The sequence below is a fragment of the Beta vulgaris genome, chromosome 3 (assembly GCF_026745355.1).
Source record: "Beta vulgaris subsp. vulgaris cultivar EL10 chromosome 3, EL10.2, whole genome shotgun sequence".
In the NCBI taxonomy this organism is placed as follows: Eukaryota; Viridiplantae; Streptophyta; class Magnoliopsida; order Caryophyllales; family Amaranthaceae; genus Beta; species Beta vulgaris.
In genome coordinates, this window is record NC_079204.1 from 27,216,808 (window position 1) to 27,242,881 (window position 26,074).

At 36.0% G+C, this 26,074-nt stretch overlaps 1 protein-coding gene across 3 annotated transcripts; it reads left to right on the forward strand.

Annotated features, from left to right (window-relative positions):
- Positions 1 to 482: 482 nt before the first annotated feature.
- On the forward strand, positions 483 to 20,566 carry LOC104907010 (hypothetical protein). 3 transcript variants are annotated; one of them, XM_048641341.1, is made up of 9 exons: positions 483 to 761; positions 6,537 to 6,645; positions 8,187 to 8,251; positions 10,631 to 10,674; positions 14,562 to 14,639; positions 15,484 to 15,637; positions 16,796 to 16,969; positions 20,051 to 20,110; positions 20,194 to 20,566. In XM_048641341.1, the coding sequence occupies exons 1-9, from the start codon at positions 498 to 500 to the stop codon at positions 20,299 to 20,301; spliced, it is 1,056 nt and encodes a 351-aa protein (XP_048497298.1). In that variant the 5' UTR covers positions 483 to 497; the 3' UTR covers positions 20,302 to 20,566. The 3 variants fall into 3 exon arrangements, with proteins under 3 accessions (XP_048497298.1, XP_048497299.1, XP_010694161.2); XM_010695859.4 differs by having other exon boundaries at positions 531 to 761; positions 6,551 to 6,645; XM_048641342.1 differs by lacking the exons at positions 20,051 to 20,110; positions 20,194 to 20,566 and adding an exon at positions 16,134 to 16,239 and having other exon boundaries at positions 16,796 to 16,939.
- Positions 20,567 to 26,074: the final 5,508 nt, after the last annotated feature.

The window sequence follows — 26,074 nt, forward strand, 5'->3', positions numbered from 1 at the left end:
TTTTGAAACATAATTTTGAAGAAGAGATGGAATATCGAAATGGGTGTATTCTATCTTGTGTTTTTGTTTGTGCAGTAGAAGGATGGAGAAATCAAACTATGTGAGAAAGATATTTACAGTGTCGGATTTGGTTCATACGAATGTATACAATAATATTATAGATGATATGATTTTCTCGAAAATTATGCTACCCATTTTAAATTTCCGGATTTGGAGTGCTAATTAACATTACCATCCTGATTGATTCAATTAACAACACGCACTTCCAAATTTTAATAGTTGATGATGAATCATAAAATGCAAATTTGTTCTAGGCCATTGAATTTATATTGAATCAGTTGCTTCAAATAATGAACTATAATTTTTCTATTAATATACTTACCAAATCAGCAAGATTCATATTTTATCAACTTGCTTTTGACACCTAAGTTATACATTATTGCTTTATAGTACTCTATGTAGCTAAATAGATTTAATTATTTAAATGTCTTTTGAAAATGCTTAAAAAAAACAAAAAAAGTCTTTTAGCAGTTTTTTTATACTTGGTCCCGGGACATAATTCAGTCTCCACTTCAAGAGAATCTGGCAATTCACCTCTCCTTAACGTCACTGTACTCTGCAGTCTGCGCCACAACAATGGAGGCTCGACATACGATCATGGTGACCAACGACGATGGCATCGACGCTCCTGGCTTGCGATCATTAGTTCGAGTCCTCGTATCCACCAATCTTTACAACATTCGAATCTGTGCGCCAGATTCGTGAGTTTTCTCGCTTTTCTGCCTTCAATTTCTTGTCATTTCTTTGAGTTTTTTACTGCATTCGCCTCTAAAATTGAAACACCAACCCTAACATTACTACTACTAACTTGACGTTGCGCTTCGTAATTTGAGCAATACAAAAGGGTTCTTGTAATTTCAAAGAAACGTAATTTTCTTTGTATTTGAATTAGGATAAAAAAGTCTGAAATCATGTTTTGGATTTTTGATCGTGTCAACTTAAACTTCTGGTTAAGTTAATTCTTTCGCGGAACATGCTGTTATGGTGGTCCTGAGCCAGTAATAGTCTTTGGATATCTGAGTGCTTGTTATTTTCATACTTTACTAGCAGTACAAAATGTATAAGCTAAGCACAGAGACGATATTGCACGCCTGACACTGATATCTCTTCTATGTGATCATTTGTTAGCTTATAGTTGAGTGCTTTGGAGTATTCATTTTTTTTCTGTGATATTATTGTATAAGCAAAGGTCTTTGTTGCAGATATTTGTGATGACTTTTGTTGTGTGTGACTCCAATTTTTATTTTTTTTTCCAATTTTGGAACTTAGTCTTGTCTCAAATTGCCTCCAGATTTAATTCATATCATATTTTTGGAACTCCCAACCAAAATGGACTTCATGTATTCATTCCGTTCTACCTATAAATAATCTTGCTTAAAGTAATCACTTGTACGTGTATTTGGTGTTGATATTCAGCTTCATACTGGTAGGTTTTGAACCTCAAGCGACCATGTGTAGTGTGTTTGCTCCTTGCAATAGTTTTCTCCTTAGGGCGGACTTTCTTTTTTCACCTTTTCCCAATTAGAACAAGAAATACTTTGAACATTTTTGGATATTGTTAATAATGCTTTGAGGCAACATAAAATGAGGCCCAATCACATAAACAGCAGATTATGGCGAAAGCAACTATTTTTGTTCGAGATCTACCAACTGTGTTATTTGTTTAGGGAGACTATTGGAATTATGCATTAGATGGCTTCTCTACTTTAGTTGACATTAATCACAAAAAGTTTTGCACAATTATTTTTGTTGAACTTCCCTTGATAGGATAATGTGTAAACGCTAGTATAGATTTAAGGAAATCATAGAAGCTATGTCCAATACATAATGGGTGTTGCTTAAATTATTGAAATGTTATTCTTCTCACTAGAGATACTTCCATAGCATTTTCTAGATCTTTTATGTATATATTTTTATATTAGAACTTAGCCATTTAAGCCAACATTTAGTCATGTTAGAAAGAGCTTAAACTTTGCCAAGTTGTATGGTTTGAAAGGTGCCCTTCTTAGATCTCGCGACTACCTTCTAATTCCACATCACATGTCACTTCCTCTATGTTTTTGTAATGTTTGGATTCCACACATGCATGTCATAAGTTTCAATCATCCCCTTGACTCTGCAAGGGCCGTCTCTGCAAGGATTTAGTTAAGGTAATTCGTTGCGGCATCAAAACATTGCTATTATGAGACTACCTAGAGAGCTGCCTTCACTTGGTGCCATTCCTTCATAGATTTGCGGATTTCACCCTTACACACTAAATTCCACATTCCCGGCTATTCTGCTAGTCAAATACCGTTGTTTCCTTAGTGACCTCAGCTTCTTTACCTCATGCTCTTTCTGCATTTGATAATTTCATCTGCAAAAATGATGTACTACATGACAAAAGAAATCTCTTAATTTCTATCATTGAAAAATCTACAAAATACAAGAACACATAAGCTTAAACATATACTTAGATGGTGGCGTATAAGGTGTGAATACCTTATGGGACGTGATTTGGGAGTGTGTATGTAGTTTGTGTTACATTTAACATTCTCGTCAAATTTGACGTGTAAAGGATTTGAATCGAGGTGCTTGCTAGATGTGTAGTGTTTGGGTTCAAATTGTTTATTATTGGCTCTTAGAGCTAGCCGGGGATGGATTTGGTAGAAAAGCTGGAGAGCCAATAAGTGCATTAATTGAAGCGTGTAGTGTTTGGAGATGACACTTTATAGATTTTGAAGGCACTATTGCCAAGTCTAAGAGATGCAATTAAGGGCAATTGTTGGTTAATTAAACATTATTAATGATCTGAATGTTTTGATGAGTGTTCTTTTGAATTTTGCTATCGTTTTACGAGAGTGTCATTAGCTAGATGGATGCCAAGCAGTTTTTGTGATGAGATGTGCCATGCCAAAGGCTTCTTAGATAGTTTTATCATACTATAATACTAGATGGAAGCCACGTAGCCTTTGACAAAGGCTTTGATATTGTTATTGCTGTTATCATCCTCGTTAAATTAGAAGCTCCTTGTCACCATCACCTGCATCAATAGCTTTTTTATCAACAAAAGTCTCAGTTTTGTGTTTGGTTTAATAAAAACCCTTTTAAGCATAAACTCAGAATTTTTCATGAACTCAAACCTGATGAATTAAGCCACAAAGTAGCTTCTAAATATGCTTAAAAAATAAGTGAAAAGAATCTTGAATGGTTTGAGAAACAATCACAACAAACTCCTGTCAGATACTCTCCCAGGACGAATCCTAGTAGAAGTGTAGAACTAGGAAACAAATTAGGCTAAGGAAAGTGTCTGCCTTGTTGGCCGACCGTATGCATGTAAAAATCATTCCCTAATCAGCCCACTAAGCTAAATCAACTCATAATCTAATCCAGTAAATAAATTTGAACCAAGCCCATGAGTTGGATTTGGCCCATACACATAAGTTGACACGCTGAAACAGTTTAAGGCCTTTTAACTAAATCAAACTAACATAGCAACAGATACTACGTCTTTCTTGCTACATGTAAAACCTCTTTCTTCAATCTTCTTTTGAATATTATCATCACACATTTTTCCCTTAAGTTATTCTCAAACATCTATCCCAATTCCCAACATATGCATCTCTTCTACACTCATCTTCTTAATATGATCCAATCTTAATGCCGATACTCCACGCATATGATAAAGTTAGTTTTAAAAGTGGTCCTAGAAAAATTCCCTTTAACCTTAGAGGTATTATACAGTCGCATAATATCCTAGTTGGTGCTCTCGTTTGAGCACATAAAGTCAATTTTGTAAGTCACATCTAGGTTGAATCTCCACCCCTCTAGAGCATTCTCTCAAGGTTCTTAAAACTTTAACTTAGGGACGCTTCTTTAACATCTAAAATCACTACACAATTCCCTCCCCCTTTCTATACTAACTTGGATTACTTTTTCGAGTTATTACTCTCCCATTCAAAAATAAGATGGAATTTAATATATTTTTGTTTTACTTTTTTCATTCAGTGCCGTTTTGAATATTTCTTCATCTTGCATTGTAATTGTATTTTTTTTCTTTTAATATTTATATAAATGACAATGTAATGAACAAATGCTATTCAATTTTGAAGTGGATTAAATGAAATATATCCGAGCAATAATAAGAATATCAAGTCTTACTCCTAAAAGGATGGAGTTGGCTACTTAGACGAATATGTCATTCGCATGAGTTGGTCCTCCCTAATAAGACCTTGAGGAACCAATTATCATAGGTTCCTTGGTTGCTTTCATTTAGGTAGTCTCTGGTTCCCCATCAATTTCTTATACTATCTTCGTTATTCCAACTTTCCATTTGAGGAACCTCGATCTGTTGGATAAGACCAAATCACTGCAATGGATTCTTCTTCACCTTAGCAATTGGAACTTTGACCCTATGGCAAATTTTGATATGAACTTAACCTCTTTGTTAGTACACTCACCTTTACATAACACAAACATTATCTTTTCGTAAAGGGTAACTTTCTAACTTATAGCAATGTTGAATGAACAAGTGATTCATAATAATCCTTTTATCTTTAAAGGAACATTATTGTCGTACATAATATCAATGATCGAGTTCTTAATCCCATGTAAAACATCTTGATTAATCTTGTCCATATATAATGGGAAACTCAGATAAATTTTGACATACAAGGATCCTTGCACTTATGTTTAAAAAAATTGATGTATGCTAATGCACACCAAAAGAAAAGAGGAAATAATGAATTTTATTTTATATTATCATCTCAGTGTGGTTGCTTTTATCCTTAAATCAATTTAAAAGAGAAAGAACGGTGTTTCTAGGAAGAACTATATAATGTTAGTTTTCAGTTGCTAGATCTTATAGATAACAGTAATTCATTTTTTTTTTTTTTTATTGATCTTCGATTCGGTCATATAAATTGCGTTCTTAGGAGCTCTATTTTCCCTACTTTTAATTTGAACTGCTTAGTACATAAGGGTTACAACGCTATTACAAAGAATCATCTCGTTTTTCTTTAAAATTTCGGAACCGTAGACAACAAGAGGTACTTTGTAAGCAAGAAAATGGAAGACACTATGGTGTATGCTTTACTGGGAACTCAATCATTTAAAAAATTTGGTTACTCGACCTTTATTATTATTATTATTTTTTTGAAATGGAGTATAAGTGAAGTAACATACTTTTTTGGTGATTGGTCTCACTTATTGTCATGTCACTACAGTAATATACTGCAACCGTAGTCCATAGATGAAGCTTTCAAGCAATAGGATTCACTCTATCTGCATTTGTTGTTATGCTAGAAATATATTCCTGGCTGCTCTTTTATTATGCAGACTTTTAGTTTGTACCTTGTTGAACATGAAACTTTGATTGTCAAAGTCTTTGCTGTTTTGATTTTGATAGGTTAGAGGTGAATCATGTTTTGATTTGAAAGGTTCAATCACTATTATTTTACTTTATTTTCTTACCTTTCCTATATATTACAAGATATGTCTTATGGTTGTGGTTTTGATAACTTGTTCAAGCTGATGAATGAAGATCTAGACCATTGGTTCTTAAATATAAATGCCAGGGTCTTATATAAAAGGTTAATGAAAGACCTAGATTAGGATTCTAAAATTAGCGTTTTGGAGCTGTTCTTGAAACACATGCCCAAGAAAGGCCATATCTCCTAGTTGTTGATAAGTTCGAACATGAGATTACCCAATGGATCTGTTAATAGAATCATGCATCGAAGGATTTCTAGATTGCCAACATAAATAGCTTGATGGCTGATTTAAAATATGTGGAGAATATTTGGGAAATGAAGGGAAATTCTACATCATCTTAGCTGAATTATGTTTGTTATCCAATGACACCACCGACCCCAATAATTGTTTTTATTGTTTAAGAAAGGTTGGATATTAATTGCTTTAGAATTATTTTGAATAACTCCCTTAAGTATTTGAGTGATTACTTGAGACAAGTTTGTAGTGCTAAGAGTATTCTTATCTTGCTTAGGAATAATAGTAGATATATTTTTTCTTCTTGATATTTAATTGCAAGTTCTTTTCCTTGTGGTGCATGATTAATATTAGAGAATTATAATATAGCTTTCTGATTGGTGATACATATAAGTGATGGTTTACTATAGTAAAAGTGATTATTCTTGTCTAATGTTTCATTGGAGTAAATGAACATCCTTTTTGTCATTGGTGTAGTTATGTGATAATAAGCATATGATGGCTAGCATATCTATTTAAGGAGGCTTTATGTAAGTCTTATATAGTATTTACCATTCTTATTAGATCAATATAGTGTGTGGAAATGGTAAAAGTAAATCTGTAAGTAGATCGTGGGCAGTGTATTTGTCATGTGTTTCTATGAGTTTCTCCAAAGAAATTTATTTTTCTCATAATCTGCTTTTGACCCTTTGGGATCTGCAAAAGCCTTTAATTCAATAACATTAAACATTTTACCACCTGGACAACAACTACCAGTAAAGCAGTAACAGACTTGTGCGTGCAGCGAACAATCAGCTGTTAGCCATGGGATAACTTGGCGTCATCCTATTTCTGCGAAGAATGTGGATATTGAGGGGGCAACGGCTTTTGCAGTTACAGGTTTGCTTTCTGCTCATTTAGTAGTTCTGCATGCTTTGTCAATCACCATGTCAGTTATCTAGTTCGTATAGTTGAGGTGTGCTATGAATTAACATAGTTTAGACACCAATAAATGCATGAATTGAGGAAAAAGATGAAGGTTTGATTGAGAAACTGAAAATTATAGAAATGAAAGATAGATTGCCAAGTATTCGAGTGACTTGACACACTCCCAAATGAACTCTTAAAAGCTCCCTAATATTCTCAACAATTTTCAACATACTTTCTTCTCTCTAATTAACCCTATATATAGAGTAATTTCCTTAGTATAACTACTTAGCTTATTCCCTAAGCTACTCATTAAGATAATACCTAAATTACCCTTACCCTAAAATATCAGTTCATAGCAAGGTGCTCAACGCATAGGATTTTTATTTTTTTTTGGGAAATTTGGTCGGCAGTGTGAATCATAAAGATTATTTGCTCCTTTTTTCTTTTCTACTTTTTTATTTGAGTATAAGTTTGGGAGAGGCAAATTTGTTTTGCGTATTCAGTATGAATCAGGGAAAAAAAACGCGCTCGCGGTCGCGTTCGCGGGAACGGTCGCGTTGTCGCGGGAACGGCTTGTAACGGCGAAATAGAACGTTTCGCGGCCGACGCGGCGTGAATTTTTTTAAAAAATTCACATTAATATGTTTTAACCTTATTTGCATTTTTTTAGTTTATGAAGCATTATTACAACATAATATAATCAAATCTAATAGAATATCATGTTTCCTCAACTATATAATTAAATCATAAAAAAAAATTGGCCAATGTTTGAAAAGAACGGATGTAACGGGGATAAAATCGTTCTAACGCGGCGAGTTCGCGTTACGGAACGGACAACGCGGCGAGAAGTACGTGAATTTTATTATGGCGTTCTGTAACGGGATTTCGCGGAACGGCAAATCCAAAATCCGTTATAGAACGGCCGTTCTGTAACGGAACGGGAGAGTTTTAATTCCCTGGTATGAATTTAATTGCCGTTTGCAACATTAGGCTTGCCAATTTTGGTCAAGTCTCAATCATCTTAATGCATATCAAATGAGATAGCTTAAATGGAGATAGATGATCTGTTAGAATATCAGAAGTTATGGTTGTCATTTTTAAATATTCCCTCAATACTTTATTAATTGCAACAATTTGACTTTTGTGGTATTATTAGGTCAGTGTGTAAATTTAATAATGGCAATTTCGTAATAGAAGTAAACAAAACTTTCCATTTTGAGCTTGGTCTCATTTTCTAACATTAATCACTTTCCAATCAGAGTTGATTCTTCAGGGTGCAGAATACATTATGTTCAGATCCTGTTGTAAACAATTAAATATTTTCAGTACGACCGAATGCTAGTTGCTAAAATGGGTAAGGATTTAAAGTCAATTGATGGTCTACTCACATGTATGTCGGGTTGGTGCTTGGTTGAGTATACATGCTAGGATTACATGCTTACCAGATGTAATCTTGCCAGGTAATTGAGATTTTGTTTTAAAATACTCATGATGATGGTGCATACTCACAGGTACACCGGCAGATTGTTCATCTTTGGGAGTCTCTGATGCTCTGTTTCCATCAATTCCTGATCTGGTAGGGTTCTGCTTTTTTAATTTTTAGGTTTTTTTTTTATCACTTAAGAGCTTATTATTATTCAAAATTTTGTAGCACACTGATGATGGTGTCGCTTTATATATTGGATATTAACATGCAACATAAAAAGAACGAATGCTGTTTGGTACTAAAAATTGCTCATCTGGTACTAGAAATTGTTAATTGGTACCAGAAATTGTTCCAATAATACTTCTGGTAGTACTCAAAATGCTTGTATAATACCTTTTTTATGAAATATTGTATTGATACCAGGCAGTGTTTTTTAGTACTAGAAATTGTTTAGTTTGGTACTCGAAACTCTTTTAATAATACTTGTGGACTTGTGGTAGTGCTAAAAAGTGTTTTGATGGTACCATTATTTACAACTTTGTGTGTTGGTATTGGGAAATGTTAAGTTATACTCCCTCCGTCCCATTTTATAATCCTGTATTCTATTTTGGGTGTCCCAAAATGGTGTTCCTATTTCTCTTGTTTCCATTTTAAAACATCACTTTTTGCTCTCTCTCTCCACCTTTTCACATGAGTTTTTGACACCATCATTTAGTGCTCCTTCAATTTCATTGGTTAGATATAAAAGAAATCATATTTTACTCACTCTCTCCTCTTTTCACATGTCACCCATTTAGTGTTCCCAGTTTTTTTATGACAATAATTCCAAAAAAAAAAAAAACTCCTTATGTAAGTACATCATAATCGTTGTTTCCTTAATTCCCGTGCCCAAAATGAAACGGGAACATAAAATGGGACGGAGGGAGTAATACTTTTGGTAGTACTAAAAGGTGTTAGGATGATACTGTTATTAATTCACATTTTTTTCGCCTTTGTGAAATGTGTATACACTATCTTGCACCCGTTAGAGTCCAATTTTGGGTTCCGATTTTTAGTTGTTGAGCTTTCCTCATGGGTTGATTGCACTGGAAGCAATTTTATATTTTGTTATTTGTGGAGAATTAGTTGATGATGTCTTCTTTCATTTATTGACTTGATCTCCCTTCCCAATTTTTAGTTACAAGTGTCTTGACATGCCAATAAGTGTTTTAAGGAGGAGCAGTGTAAGAAGGTGAAAGCCATAGACGGTAAGCTATGCTATATATAAAGCCAATACCCCTTTTTGGTAGTATAAATTTCACTTTCCGAAAATACCCCTAATAACCTCTTTTTTCACTCTTACCTATTTCATTTTTTTCCTTGTAAAAACAGTTTTCTTAGCTTTCATATTCTTTGTTAATTCCAAGAAAAAAATAATCTTCCCTTGTTTTTCAATTTTAATTTTTGTACCAAACCCTCAAATTATACAAATGGTTCTAACTTTTATCTATAACAATTAGCAATAGCAATTATATTAAATAAATATAATATACAAATTTACGATGTTATGATATTGCACATGCATTGCTTTTGTTTCTAAAGTTGTAGAGTTACACCAAAAAAAGGCTACATTGAAACAAGTGTTCCATTTTTTATGGGATTAAGATTGGAAAATAAATGTTTGGAAATGTTGTCTGGGAGCAGTGCTGGGAAAGGAACTACACATTCAATATCAAATATAGAAATGTGAAGTGAAAATTTCTCTTGTGCGGACTGTAGCTCAAATTTGAAGTAAAGCACTCATTTTATGATTGAGGGAGCAACAAGTCAATTCGTAGAGTGAGAGATATGACTCTTGAACCTTTGAATATCTCGTACAAGTAGGGAGTATTATGCAATCTACTTGCTGGGACCCGATCAGACCACTGCCTAAACGGGTTTAGCAAGTGACACCACGGAATTAAAACTCTCCCATTCCGTTACAGAACGGCCGTTCTGTAACGGATTTTGGATTTGCCGTTCCGCGAAATCCTGTTACGGAACGCCATAATAAAATTCACATACTTCTCGCCGCGTTGTCCGTTCCGTAACGCGAACTCGCCGCGTTAGAACGTTTTTATCCCCGTTACATCCGTTTTTTTTCAAACATTGGCCAAATTCTTTCTATGATTTAATTATATAGTTGATGAAACATGATATTCTACTAGATTTGCTTATATTATGTTGTAATAATGCTTCATAAACTAAAAAATGCAAATAAAGTTGAAACATATTTATGTGAATTTTTTTAAAAAATTCACGCCGCGTCGGCCGCGAAACGTTCTATTTGCCCGTTACAAGCCGTTCCCGCGAAAACGCGACCGTTCCCGCGAACGCGACCGCGACCGCGTTTTTTTTCCTTGAGTGACACCCCCCCTCCCCCGGGTTTTCTGCAGCAAAGGAGATCTTCCCATGCTCAAATCTCAAGAGCTAACAATTTGAGCAATGATTGTGCCCTAGTCGTATATTCTAGAATCAGATGCTGATAACTCCTTTTATGTTTGCCTGCAGGTACTTAGTGGCATAAATATGGGAAGTAACTGTGGTTATCACATGTAAGTTACATTTCAACAATGCAACAATCCATTTATGATATGTTATTCTTTCATTTGAATTTATATCGAGTCACCTCAGGACTTTTGTTTCTGGTGCATTGTATTTGGTTTACGTTAAAATGTATGCATTAGTAGCAGGAAAAATGGTTAGACAAATATACTTATAAGAAAAAGGAAAAAAAGGAGTAGCTATTAGATGATAGAGATCTCGTCTTGATACTTGATATATGGTGTTGGATGCTGATGCTTACACATGTAGGCTGTAGCTCTTTCCATTCTCTCTTTTTGCTGTGCTATGTGGATGTAAGGTGTTGCTGAGTGGTAAGGAGGTGCTATGTCGATCTTGGAGATGCTTATTGCAGATTTGCTGCATAGAGGTTAAGGCTTCATGTTGATGATCCTGTTGCAGAAACTTTGGCGCTTTGCACTAGTGCACATATAGATGATTGGGGCTTTTAGGTTGCTTATGAGTATAGTTTGTATTTCATCTTCACTGTTTCGGCGGTTCTTTTTGACTGCGAGCAATCAAAAGTATGTTCATAATGAGTCTTGAGAATGCTCATACTTGGTAACACACAATATGATACACGAGCTTATCATTCTGTATTTGGTGATTATAAGTTTCTTCTTGATGTTTACTTGCACTTGCGGGCTATGGCACATGCATGGTGACAATGATCATACTTGGTAACGCACAATATGATACACGAGCTTATCATTCTGTATTTGGTGATTATAAGTTTCTTCTTGATGTTTACTTGCACTTGCGGGCTATGGCACATGCATGGTGACAATGATTTTTTCCATATTATAGATTAAGGTCTGAAATCGACAAGGGGGACATGTTGGTTAATTGGAACTCTATAATTGTGTCAGCTGTACGAACAAATGGTAGTGATAGATCAGGTTGTAGGTGTGTTAGACCATCTTTACTGGAATAATATGACCTGTGGCAGAGATTTCAGAGCAGTAGATCATGTACTGCAGCTGAAATGGGATGACCTAAGGTGTGTTTCCCTTTTACATAATTATTGTTGACGAGTTTTCTTTTCTTTTTTTGATAATAAAAGATTATAAGTGATTACAACAAAATAGTTCAGGGAGTCATATGAATACGTGAAAAAGGTTTGAAACATACTTAATACGTTGATTCTGTGAAAAAACAAGATTAGAAAATCCCCAAATAGTAGCATTAAAGCAAAAGCATTAAAGCAAAGCTAGAAACAGTATGCTATCCCACAGTTTTTTGTACCGTGTACTTCTATCCAGGAAAATCCCATCATTCTTTTGCAGCCTCGAGACCTACATACTTGTCAGGCACACCGATGTCAAAAGCAGCTTTCTTCCCTTGTTCCATCCTGATCTTTCAACAGTTTTGTGCAGTTGTGCAGAACAGAGAGTGGAGAAATCCATTGTTCACCCATGTTTACAAACAACTCATTTCAAAAACGCATTATTAATTCGATACAATATTTTTATTTTTTGAACCATTTCCATTTTAGTTTGCACATCCTTTTTTCTTCAACGAATAATGAGTCCATGAAAAGATGGTTTCCCAGTGTCATGTGCTATAAGAATGTTAGGCACAAGATGCATGCGAAGATCTGGACATACAGTAGTTAGTTGGTGAATTGTAAGATTGTCTTGAGTGCTATACCGCACCAAGAAGTTCATATATCCAAGGCTTCACCTTCTTTGTGACCTTAGCTTCCTAAATAAAGGAGGTTGCTGGAGAAGTTGGCAAAGCTATATAAATGAGAAACGAAAGATTACAAGAGAAAAAAAACCCTGATGAATCTTCCACACACCCTCATATCTGGAAAAATGGGGAAAACCGAAAAATACAATTCTGTACCATCTCAAGTAATTAGCTAATTTACCTAATTCGTGGGAAATAAGTTCCTTCGTGAACATCATCCTTTGTGACTTGGAATGGGTGCTATTGGGAAATCGTATGAAGTGCAAAGATGACAGAGGTGACTAGGTGAGAAAGAGACCAGATTCCTCCAGAGTATGATTCTTATACTCAAAGCGATAACTGACCATGGGAAGAGCAGAGATTATATCTGGGATACATTCTTGGCTCTGCAGGATACATGAGTTCTTACAAGTATGCTTCACATCCGTTACACCGCAAACAATACCTATACTTGTGTTTTCTTGGTCCATAAGGAATTTGGGCTTTGGCTAAGAATAAATCACCATTACCATTTCCTCACCAAGAACATGATTTTGACCCAAAATTTGTGAGAGCCATATTTCCTCGTTTTTAGGTGTAGAGAGTGGAGACTCCCATATGGTCTCTTCTGTCATTTCTAGATGTAAACAAAGGGAATCTCTCGAAATTTCGGTCGAATCACCAAACTGTTGATCACATTATATAGCCTTTTGAGCTTAGTGCAGTACAGCCATGGTGATATTAATCCACGACGGTCTGAAACCATCCACATTGTTCGCGGAAGTGGTTCCGCGACCATTATCACAATAGTGACTGCATGTGAGATTAAAATATTTGCCCAAGTCATTATCACAATAGATACTTCATTATACCATCTGTTCTATTTCCCTAATCACCATTTTTATGATAAAGAGCCTTCAGCTTACAAGTTTCATTTTTGTAGGTCACCTTTAGCTTTACATATAATTAACGATCTTCTCGTTGAAATGAAGGTTTCTTAATAGCTTACATGTGAAATGATCAAGAGACGTAATTATATTTGTGGAATGCCAAAGTGATTGAGTCCAATTGCAAACTTGGATATGGCGGAAACCCTAGTCTATGAACTTCTGTACACCTGGATCTTGAAATCTATTGAGGTTTCCTGGTCAAACACACTGAATCTGCTCATTAGAACCTTAGTGTCACACTTTTCTTCTCCTCATTACAATATGTTGACTGCTAGCTACTTTTCATTTTGTTTTTTTTTTTTTAATTTGTTTTGGTAATTTCTGATGGATATGTCCTTTTGGGATGCTTTTTAATTTCATTATTTACCACTTGAAAAATTGCTTGTGTTTATTATCTAGGATGTCACTTATTTCATATTTCACTGTTGATTAGGATATTATCTATATTCTTATTGATGCTTTTACATGTTAAATTAATATATCACTCGATTGGATTTTAACTTAGGAGTCGTGACTTCATTTGCATGGTTAATATGTTTCACATTGGTCGTAGCCTGCTGTTCGATATGTGAATAACTTTTCCGTTCTCTTCTGTTGCTTATTCCTCAGTACTTGTGATTAGTGCTTGCAAATCTGTAAGGCATCACTCTCATGTGTGATCCAATGTGTAGTTGGGCAGTATGTTTATGTTGAAAAAACTATTCTGGACTTCAGAAAAATCAGTTGAATCTGTTATAAACTGGATTTTTAAGACAATTTGAAAGGTCCAATCGATAAAGTAAAGGAAAATGGATAGTAGATTGTCATATTCATGCTATGAAATCACCTTCTTCTATACAGTCATACCTCAGAGTGGATGGATACTCAAGCTACAATGAGGAAATTAAAATTGACAAAATATTAGTTTGATCCCTTACAAGAAAGATGCCTCCTATATATACTGACGTCTAAGTGAATCTCCTTATTAATTAACTCTGCCAGAATTGCCACTAACTTTTGCAAGGAAAAAGCTAGCAGAATTAAAATGCTGTGATCAAACTGCCCTTATTGCTTTTGTTTCTTACGCATAGCATAGGTAAAGCGAATCCGAGGTTTAGGTTGATTGGGTGGAAGCATGACAGCATGCATCAACGTGAACTTTATCTATCTATCTATCTATCTTCTGCGTGCTGTTCTATCTTTGAGTAATGTCTAGAATAGCTGTATTGTACTGCTTCATCTTGTGGTAATGCTCTTTACATTCATCATTGATGGGGCAGTGTTTACTCTGGGACTGTAGCGGGAGCTCGAGAAGCATTTTTCAATAATATACCAGCGATATCGCTGTCATATGATTGGTAAGTATCTGAAGTATCGCCATCTTGTTTCTTTTGCCAAGTCAAAATGTTACTAGTGTTATCCTTATTTTCTCTGTTATTGTTCTTTTGAAATGCACATGCGTGCTTTTCATCAGGAATTGCTGAGCTTTTTGTTATAATTTTGAATCATCTTGATGATGTCCTGGACTCTAGGGACATCTTAAGCATCCTATTCCTCGGTATGCTTCGATAAAAGTGAAATAGAAAGCAAAATATTAGGAAATTCATATATGATTAACTGCTACGGTGTACATATTATTAGGGTACACTATGGAGTAAAAATTTGTTCTGGCCATTTGTGCACAAACCTGAATCAAGTAGTGGTTCTCTTACTGTGGGCAATTCAAATATATTCTGCAATATGTTACTCGGACCTTTGTTTCAACTCAGATATACTTGCCAAATCCTTGATATTCTGACTTTCATAATGACACTTGACACTTCTTGGACCAGAAATATGGCGAGTTTTCATGAAATTGTCGAATCTGACACTTAACGTTTACCCGTGTCTAACACTAGTGCTCAAGTCTGAGATGCAATTGAACCAATTCTTCGTACCTGCGAGCAAGTTCGACTTCTTAAACTTCACACTTCTTGGTATATTTGTTGTAATTATTTTACCCATTACTTGCTGTTTTCTTTTCCATGCTACAAGCAGCTAAAAAGCTTTTAGGAAGCATTTTTGGAGAAGGGCCAATTGAAATTTATCTGTGTTGGGCTCTTAGTTCTTATAATCATCTTCTTGATGTGGCATGTATTTTGTCATATATGTAGTCAATTTAGTTATGAATCAATGGTTTTGATTATCATTCTATGCATCTAGGGTTGGAGGTGTGAGCAACATTGATGATTATACTGTAGCTGCTGAGGCGTGTCTGCCAATCATAAATGCAGTGCTAGCTGAGATAAAAAGTAAAACCTACCCACAAAGATGTTTTGTGAACATAGACCTGCCAACAAATATCCGGTGTCACAAGGTACTTAAACTTATAAAGCCATATGTAACAGAGTTTACTTTGGAGAAATAGATGACCTTGCAGAAGCTCTTCATTTGATGTTTTACCAGTTCTTATAACTTTCTAGAAAATCTGATCGTTCACTTTATTATCAGGTTCCATCGATGCTCGGAACATATGTGAAAAAGGGACCTATCCATGTCTCAAATGTCCAATGTCTTTATAAGCTTAATTTTTTTTCTGTCATCCACTTAACAAAGCTTCTGTTACTAATATTTGTCATTTTTATTTGATTATTTAGCATTTAACATTATGTGCATTATCTATGATTTACTTCTACTACTCCTGCGTTATATATTGGAAGGGACTAGCTTCGCATATATGATTCCCAAAAGATCAATTGTTTCTTTAGTGTTATGTCACTTGACTTGCCTATATGATTCCCAAAAGATCAATTTTTTCTTTAGTGTTATGTCACTTGACTTGCCTTTAACTCTTCCCCTCCATCCTTGCCCAGCAACATGACAAGTGTTTATGTCAGCTTACATCCATGAATGCTAAAGAAATGTACCATTACATATTGCTAGTGGTTGCAAGAGCTTTTCATCAGCATCTACTTTAAGGTACTTGTTCTGATACGGTCTTCCCTTTTTTCCGGAATAGAAACAAAATTTCCTATTCTGAAAGTATTTGGTGCTGCTCCTTGAAAATTGACACTCACTCCGTCTCTACAAGATTGCCCCCATTTTTCATTTTGGATTCTCCCTAAAAGATTGCTTCGGTTCTTTTAAGTTAACATGGTCCCAATTCTTTATCTGCTTTTCTCCTATCCTACATGCAATAAGACAAATCTACCTCCCCGTTCGATATAAGGCTTTAAAAGGTTGAAAGGAGAATGGCGAAAGAAAATCGGAGAGAGGGAGTAGTAGGGATCGATACTGGTATTGCCATTGTTGGATTAATAATAGCTTATCAATGTCACTATATTATGGTCATTCAATTTTTAAAATGTCAAATATTGCTCACTATTCTTTTCATGCATCGAAATCTAACTCCAAGCAATTTGTCACATACTTATTGCTTAGTTTCTTGAATACAAGAACTTACAGCTTTCAAAGAGAATTTGAACTTATCTATTAAATTTGATGATATATAGTTTATTATCATTTCCATGGGCAGGGTTACAGATTGACGACGCAGGGTAAAAGTATCTACAAAATGGGGTGGCGGCAAGTTACTTCTACTGCACAAGGAAAAATGTTGTCAACAATGGTAATGGATATGAACTCATCAGAGTCTCTCGATGACAGTTCGTCAGCAGTGTCTCGAGGCCAAAAATTATTCAGGAGAGTGGTATGCTTCCTAACCTTGTTGCCTTGTTTCCTTGATATAACATTTACCTTGTTTTGTGGTTTTCATGCGTTAAGAGCATGAAGAGCATTAGCCTTGAATTTGACTTTGAAGCACCCACTTCTGCTACTCATTGAGGCTCTAAGCCTCTAACACTTTCTAAAAATAAATTAAATCTTATAAAAATATATCTTGGTCAATGAAAAAAGTTATAAAAAATATGGGTTAATCAATAAATTAAAATAGGTCGAGTCCTTTTTCGCAAAAAACATCGTTTTCCAGGTCCAAACACCTTTGTGTCTGGCTCGGGATGTTTACCACTTTAAGTTGGCAAATTGGTACTTGGTTCAATTGCATTCTTGTGATTTGTGTCCTATAATGGTGGTCGACATGGTCAATTTTTGCAAAAAAAGTCATTTTCGAGCTCAAAACACCTTTTGTTCAGCTCGGGGATGTTTACTGTAAAAATTGGTGAATGGGTACTTGTTTGGACCGTATCTCATGATTCATACCCTTTACAACTCGTTTGGTAAGAGGCCATAAATGGTGGGAATGGTAATGCATTATAATGTAAATTTGTATTACAAATCCAATGTCATTATTTGTGGTAATGCTATTTCATTCCAAGATATCCATTTTTCTCCTAAAAATTCATTACCATCCATTACCACTTGGGAAGGTGGTATTGGGTGGTAATTTATAAAGGAAAACCCATGTTTTGTGATAAAGTTTCATTCCCATGATCATTGGAATGAGAACTTCTTTACACATTTATACTATATTTCATTACCATTACCACTATTTATAACTACTAACCAAACGGGGAGGTAAGGATGGTTGGCATAGTCCGTTTTGCAAAAAAACGTTGTTTTTGGGTGAAAATCACCTTTTTGTCTGCTTTGATATACTTACCGATATGTATATGTATACATATATATATGTGTACACGCACACGTATATATAGAGGCAAGATCACATGAGAATGCTCCTTACATGAGAAATGAGAATGAATCTCAACCACACGATTGGTTTAGAATTACAACACTTATTCATTAGAGTTATATCCCTCTAAAAAAAATTGAATTCAAGTTTTTTTTGTTTTTTTTTGAATTTTGAAAATTCAAATATTTTGTTTTTGGAGTTACATCACTTATTCATAAGAGTTATAGCTTGTAAAATTCATTCTCATTTCTCATATAAGTATGCATTCTCATATGAACTCACTTCTATATTATATATATATATATATATATATATATATATATATAATAAAGGTGTCAAAAAATGGGCTGACCTACAAGTGAATCCGCATGCGACCCAGACCCAACCTATTCCGAGCCGAGAGTGGTCGATTGGAAAGACGACCCATTTCGACTCAGCGTCCACCCGTGCCCAGTTGGACCCGTGAAATTGGTAACCGAACCTAAAGTGGGTCGACCCACGTGGACCGTGGCCACTTGCACCCGTGAACGACCTAGATCCAACCTGTTTCCGACCCAAAACTAACCCGCACCCAATTTCACCAGCCAATGACCCAGTTTAATCCACCCAGTTATCTCCCAACCCAGTTGGCATCCAACTCAGTTGTGACCTAACCTAGTTATCACCGCCACCCAACTAAGTTACCACTCAACCCAACTAAACCCGACCCAAAACCATTCCGACCCACAACCATTCCGACCCAGTACAACACGACCCATAACCATTCCGACCTTTATCATCTTAAAATACGTGTCCTAACAAGTGTTCAAATTATTCACATGCAGTACTTGCAAGGTCCAAATTCCTTCGCTATACATAACTTTAGGAGTTTTTTGCGGGGATGTATCAGGGTAATAGGGCATTTTATGGAGATATACCTCACTAAATTTTTTTTGCGGGTATATACCAACCTAAATTTAAATTTTGTTAAAAGGTATCAAAAACACTATTTTCGGCGAAAAAGTCAAAATTTCGGCCTTTTACTTGGTAGGAACTCGCAAGTGAGGAGGAAGTTGGAGGAAAATAAATGTAATAGAAGCAATTGAATGTCACACACTATACAAAGAGTAATTAATCAAGTCAGGGGCTGTAAAGTGACTTTCTTGTAGTCGACTGATAATTTTCTCAGAGTGGCCTAATTTTCATGACGTTTGAACAACCTTATATTTATAACATTCAATAATATGTCAATACTATATTTTGAAAAGAGAAATCCAAAAAAAAAAAAAAATATTGGCGAGTAAATTTGCGGAGGAAAATATGATGAAGTATATATAGATATCCCAAAAATTACTTTCTACATTATAGAACATTCATTTGATTTTTTTTAGCTATAAGGGTTCCTTTGATGGAACTTTAAGATGGACATTATTTTGTTTTGGGCATAAGTAAATTCAAAACTTTATGTTATTTGGTGCAGAGGACATGTTGTTTGTGTCAAAGATTATAGATGCTTCAAATTTTTATGCCCTCATAAAGAAATTTTACAGTTTTGGGCCTTTTAGCAAGATATTTGCACAGATTTTTTTTTCTTCAGCTCTCGCATCTGGACGTAAGATGCTTTGATGACTTCAACTTCTGATATGATCAGAAGACTCCTAAAGGAAATGGTGACTCTATGAATCTTCATATTCCTCAAGAATTTTGATGAAATTATCTAAATAAGTAGCTAATATTCTATGCATAGGAGGAAAACTAATTCTGCATGGAATCGACACAAATGGCTGCACAAGATGAATCTTCATAAGTAGCTTGTTCAGAGACATGACTACATTAAAAGAAACAATTTAGATGTGAGGATGGTCGTTTCACTTCAGAACTATCAAATTCTTCTCCTAAATAACATAGGTGCAATACCTCCTTTGGAATTTAGAATTCACTTGCAGATAGTTTGAATTCGAAGTGTAGATTTTTCCTTCTTTTCCTTTCTATGTATATCTTTATATTAATCACTTTTTACGCACTATAAATTCATTTTGCAATAGAGGCACAGAAGTTTGTTGCATATCTACATCTTTATATTAATGGCTTCTGCTGTCCCCAGTCATCTGCTGAACCTATCTAGTTTTATATATCTTGCTAACTGGAGTGTTCCTCTCATAGGCGATAGAACACTCAATTGACGACACAGATATCGACGCTCGATCTTTGCAAGAAGGATATGTACGCAAGCATTTCCAGTAATGTTCTACTATCATTCCTTTGAAGAGAATATCATTAATGTAGGTTTATGCATGTCTTTTCAGATATCAGTTACTCCTCTGGGTGCAATCTCGCCTGCAGAGCCAAATTGTCAAGCATACTTTAAAAATTGGCTTCCAGGTGTCCTGGATCGTTCATTTTCAGCCTTGTGATTAGTGCGCTACATATCTCAGCAAACCCATATCATCCATTCATAAATACTCTATATTGTTTATGATACCTAGCTCTGTTTCTATCATGTGCTGCAACTTGTAGATTCAAGCAACTCATTGCCTTGAAGCTTTAGTTAGGTTTCAGTTCAAATAGGGTTTGAGTACCTGAAATGTAATATTTCCATGTCAAATTATTTTGTGGACAGTTTCAAAAAAGGGTAACTTAGAAAATGACGAGAATGAAGGCTCTTTGTGTTTTCTTTTATCTCGTGGTCCTCATAAGGGTTTGAGAGGATTAATGTCGGATCCACAAGGACAAATGATTGATTTACCTACTCAAAACAATTTATGCGAAGGACCCTCTTTAAAAGAATATATCCTTTCTTGCTATGGTGCCCGCAAAGGAGTTGTGGATACTACTGTACGAACATCAGATGTTGGATATCTCACGCACATGCTTGTCGAAGTATTAGGGACACCGAAAAGACAACCATAGGGACATCCACCACGGCTTGACGAATGACTTTCGTAACCACAAGTCATACCCAACTATCATCGGCATTAGCAACACGATGTCTTTTAACTCAGGTTTTTCCCCCTTAAACACACTGCGGTAACAAGGTCGGAAGCATCAATTAGAGATCTAAGGCTCAGTTATGATGTTGTGAGCGACAAGCCAAAGACACTAGGGTCCCCTTACAGACAACACAATTTCAAAAGGCAAGCTTGTTACTAGTCGCTTGCAAGGTTTTCGAAAGGTGAGCCCTTTATTTATTGTGAACTGATGTTCGGGAGTCACCATCCATCGCAGCACTAGGGATACTTTGTACCCGATCAACGTTCAGTTTGAAAGTCATTGTACGACTTTCGAGAGGCATGCCCGTTACTGACCATTAGCTAAAGTGTGTGGGGATCACCATCCCACCAAAACGCTAGCCCCCCCCCCCCTAGTGACAACACACGACTTTTGAAAGACAAGCCCTCTACTAATTGCTTGCGCGACTTTCAAAAGGCATACCCGTTCTTTACCATGAATTGATGTTCCGAGGGTTACCACCACTAATAGATTGGCCTCCTTAAATGACGCATACACGACTTTCGAAAGGTAAGTCCATTACTAATCGCTTGCACGACTTTCTAAAGGCGTACCTGTTACTTCCCGTGAACGGATGTTCAGGGGACGTGGTACGGGTGAACAAGCCCTTCACACTTGTTTGAGGCTTTCGCAAGACAAGCGTCTTATTGGTTGCTTACGTGGCTTTCTAAGGGTAAGCCATCTACGACCACAAACTTGTGTTACAAGGATCCTAGCGTGGGTGGGTAAACCCCTTACGTACATAGAAAACGACTTTCAAAAGGTCGCCTGTGACTTATCGCTCGACTTTCAAAAGGCAAACCCTTTATTTACCGAGAACTGACTTTCAAGAAGGCAACTTGAGCAACCTAGTGTCGTCAACGGACAAGCCCCTCTACTAACTTTTCTAAGACTTTCGAGAGCAAGCTCCTCTGCCAACCGCTTGCGCAGCTTTCGTGGAAGCAAGCCCCTTACGAACTAAGACGCGATGTTTAGGGGTTAACTTGGGAAAACTATCATCATCGACTTTGTTTTTTCACAACAAGCTTCCCAGGCCTTGATTCAATAATGGCACCTTCCCCCCCCCTCTTCCGAGGTGTTGCCCCATACCCGCCGCTTAGCGACAAGAAAGGCGACCCCAATAACAGCACAGGTCGTCGAAGTGGCATCAGACCAACCGAGTGTCAAATGGTGGCAACGAGGGTCTTTCTGTCAATTTATTAGTTTTCATGCATAGCTTGGGAGCATGGCATGGACCTTCCTAATGGGTTGGGGGTGTTGTGTAGCCTAACAGCCACGACCCCTGGGCAGGCTTTGTGCATCAACAATCACTACCCCCATCGGAGGCAACAAGGGTGCTTCCGTCAATTTCAAATGTTCTCTAGCAGTCGCATATCGTGTTTGCTATAATTAAATTACTTTACTATTAATTTGCTTACTTCCATCTTAAGTTTCCATAGGAATAATCCTTGTGCCCGGATTAGTTGATTACCCACCCAAGTAGTAGTGTGCATGCATGCATAAAAAAAGACGTTTCCCCTTTTCCCCCCTCAAACAATTTAAGCTAGAGTATGTTGTTGAGAGGCAAATCTTGTCTCTTGGATATGTTCCTTATCCAAAGACATCCTCCACGTGGAAGGCCAATTTGAGTGATCTTTACAAACGTATTGTTGGCGCTTATTAGCCCTCCATGATGAGAGAAATGACACATCTCAAGAACATGTGAGATCTCCTCATTTGGCATACATCTAAATGTTGTTATTAGTGTGAAGAGGGTAATCGAAAGACGACAAAGAAGGAACATGTGTATCATTGCACGTAGACGCCGTCTATGATTGGGTTCATTTATCTCATCTCGAACAACGAGCCATAGCAGCGATCAAGGCAAGAGCTAGCTAGCGAGCAACGAGCATAGTACAAGCATCATGTAGTAGCTGGCCACGGGGTTTGTGGCTTGCGGCCGCTGGTTTAGGCGTGTCAAGGCACAATTGTTGCTACCAGCCCACGGGATTCAGCGCCCAAATTCCTTCCTTGTTAAGAGTTTTCCTTTGGTGGCTAGGTTTATTAACTTTGTTTCTGTAATATATAAATACTCGTTAAGGTTATTTAACATCACTATTATTCTTATAAGATTAGAGAGAATAGATTGTTACGAGAAATCTTTGAGAGATTTTGTAATTAACATTAAAACATCTTGATTTTTACTGCATAGTTCGTGGTTTTTCTCTATGTTCTAGGGTTTCCATGTTAATTTCTTTTGTGTCTCTTTTATTGTTTTCTACTTATTCTATTACTGTTTGAGATTGCTTTCTATATTGATAGACATGCATTAGAATTCACACGAAAAAAATCCAATCAACCATCTCTTAACAAGAATCAGACACCCAAATTTGCTTTCATTTTCGTGGTACAATTAATAATTTCTGCGTTGCCTGCGCATAAGGCCTAATCCACATGCCCAAGCACTTGTAAGGAGGAGGGAATGATAAGGGAAATCCTCCTCCAAGAGGCTCTCACTTGGTGGGATTTGAACTCTTGATCTTTACGTCATGAGACCGATACCCCACCAAGTGAGTCAAGCTAAGATTGATGCTTGACATCATATACGAGCTTTTGATACTGAAGTCGTGAAAGGAACTTTTCCGCAAGCTAAGTATGACAATGTTCGACGAACTAAATCTAACTAGTATTCAATAGCATACAATATACCATATCTTGAATTGTCCAATGTCAAGAGTCGAAGCTCACGCTCTTCATATGCTTATCCAAAACGCCATCGCAGGGCTTGTATCAAAATAGAAAGTAGGGAAGGAAAATATAAACGAAGGAAAAAAGCTTAGAAAGTACTTCCTCCATTTCAAAATAGATTACAATGTTTGACTTTTGTACTATTCACACACTCTCCTTTGACTCTATATTGTATTTTTATGTAAAGAAAATAATAGTATGTGGGATCTTGTTTGATTTGTCTTGATATATACTTTCATAATATCAACGTTTTATAAATTTTACGTGTAGGGAATCAGAGCTATTAATAGTTAAAGTTATGCGTTGGCAAGCATGTCCAAGAAAGTGTGTCAAGTATTTTGAAACAGAGGAAGTACATTATTTCCAACATTCATTAATCATAAGCCTCTACTAATATAAATAAATAATAAAATGATGCAAATTAATGAAAATAGTTTTAAAAAAAATATGCATGAAGACTGCTTTATGAGTGAAATTTCCAACTAAAAAAACAAAGGGAATTTTATACTTCCTCCATTTTTTTTACGTGTTACACCTTTGAAAAACCTGGTTCTCTAGGCAAAATATAATTGAAGACTAAGCAAAAGTAAGGGTGGGGGATTAAAGGGAGTGGGTACTATTGCACATGGGATCGAAGAGAAGGGAAGAGAGAGAAAAGGACCATTGTCCCATTTCCCTCGTGATTTCCCATGCCCAAAGTGGAGGGAATCAGGAAAGGGTAATTTTTGGCACCAATTCAATTCCCTCAAGAATGTTGGCTTGTTCAAATTTTCACAAAATTTAAATTTTTGGCCATTCAAAACCAGTTAGCAAATACAGCTCTAAGTACTCTCTCTTCTATATATACCCCTAACCTTTAATGAGGAGTTTTTACACAAAATGAAGTAGCATGGTTTAGTTACATTACAAGTTAAGTCTAGTAATTAGTTCACTGCACACAACACATTAAGTAGCCATATATTAATCATCTAAAAAATTTACAGATTGAAATTTCCAAAAAAAAACTTCAAACTTCAGTCTTCTTCTTCACATTTTATCTAACAAAATGGAGTTAGATGATGTAGAAGATGCAGGGTTCTTTAGCCTTCAAGAGCTGCTGGAAATTGAATGCAAGAAGGACGACTTGTTGCTGCATGAAAGGGGAGAGCATTATGAAAGCGACGATGACATTTACACTGACAGTGAAGAAGCAGCCATAGAAACAATACAGGAATCACAACAAGAACAACAACAAGATCACCACCACCAGCCACAATCAGAAACACAAATCAATGTAAGTTCTACTAGGAAAAAACCAATGCTATGTTTAGGAAAAAAGGAAAATATTGGGTCGATGACTTCTTACCTTAGAAACAAAAGGGAAACTTGCATGAGGTCTAAAAATAAAATTATCAACAAAGTATGACATGCTTAAGGTGACATTAGATAGAATATGGAAAGACGCCAAAAAATAGAGAAAAAGTGGGAAACATAATCTGTCAGAAGCAAAAAAAAATAAATAGGCAGATTTAGCAAAAAACTAAAAGTGTACGATGAGGCATGGCTTCAATCAGTCCCACTTCATCTAAGGACAAGTATTAGGGCATTTGCTGGTTATCTTAAAGTCCCTTCATCCACTATGTATATACTGCTAAAACAGAGAAAGCTTAGAAGTAGGGATGTCAACGGGTAGGGTCTGGACCAGATCCTCTAAGATCCAAATATGTTTTTCAAGCGTGGATCCGAATTCTACCCGTCTTCGTTGGGTAATAAAATTGAGGATCTAGATCTAATGGGTCCTACGGATCTGGGTCCTAAACGGATCCAAAACGGGTCCAAACCTATATTTTTCAAACGACCCTAATTTTCACAATAATTAAAGATTTTAAAGAACAAAACAACGTCATTTAGCATCTTCATTTGTCGATGTTCAAGTAAACAAGCATTCAACCTTAATATAACAAATCCAAGCATAAATAACATTAAGAATTCAACATTAATTTTTACCATGTATTTATAAATAACTTTAAAAAACGGGTAATAGATCCGGATCCAAGTAATAATTAAGGACCCAATCCAGATGCTTTTTAAAAAGTAGGATCCATATCCTGCTTGGATCCCTAGGGTTCAAAATTTGAGGATCTAGAAGTCTTTAGTCTTTTCCTAAGAATCTAGATTTGATTTAAAATTGCAGGACTGTTATGATTTCTTTGACCCAGAAGTGTTGAAGTACACTTGGTTGCAATTGTAGTATGTCATGATAGAAATACTCAAATGCAAAGGAGAAAACAATGCAAAGGAGAAAACAATTACAAGAATCTACACTATGACAAAAGAAAGCTAGAGAGACAAGGAGTACTTACAAAAAATGTTACAGTTGAGCAATCAGTCATAGATGAGGCAGTGACCTATCTCAATGACGAGTCCACTAATGTAGGTGAAGCTTTTGAGTATCTAGATACAACTGAAGAG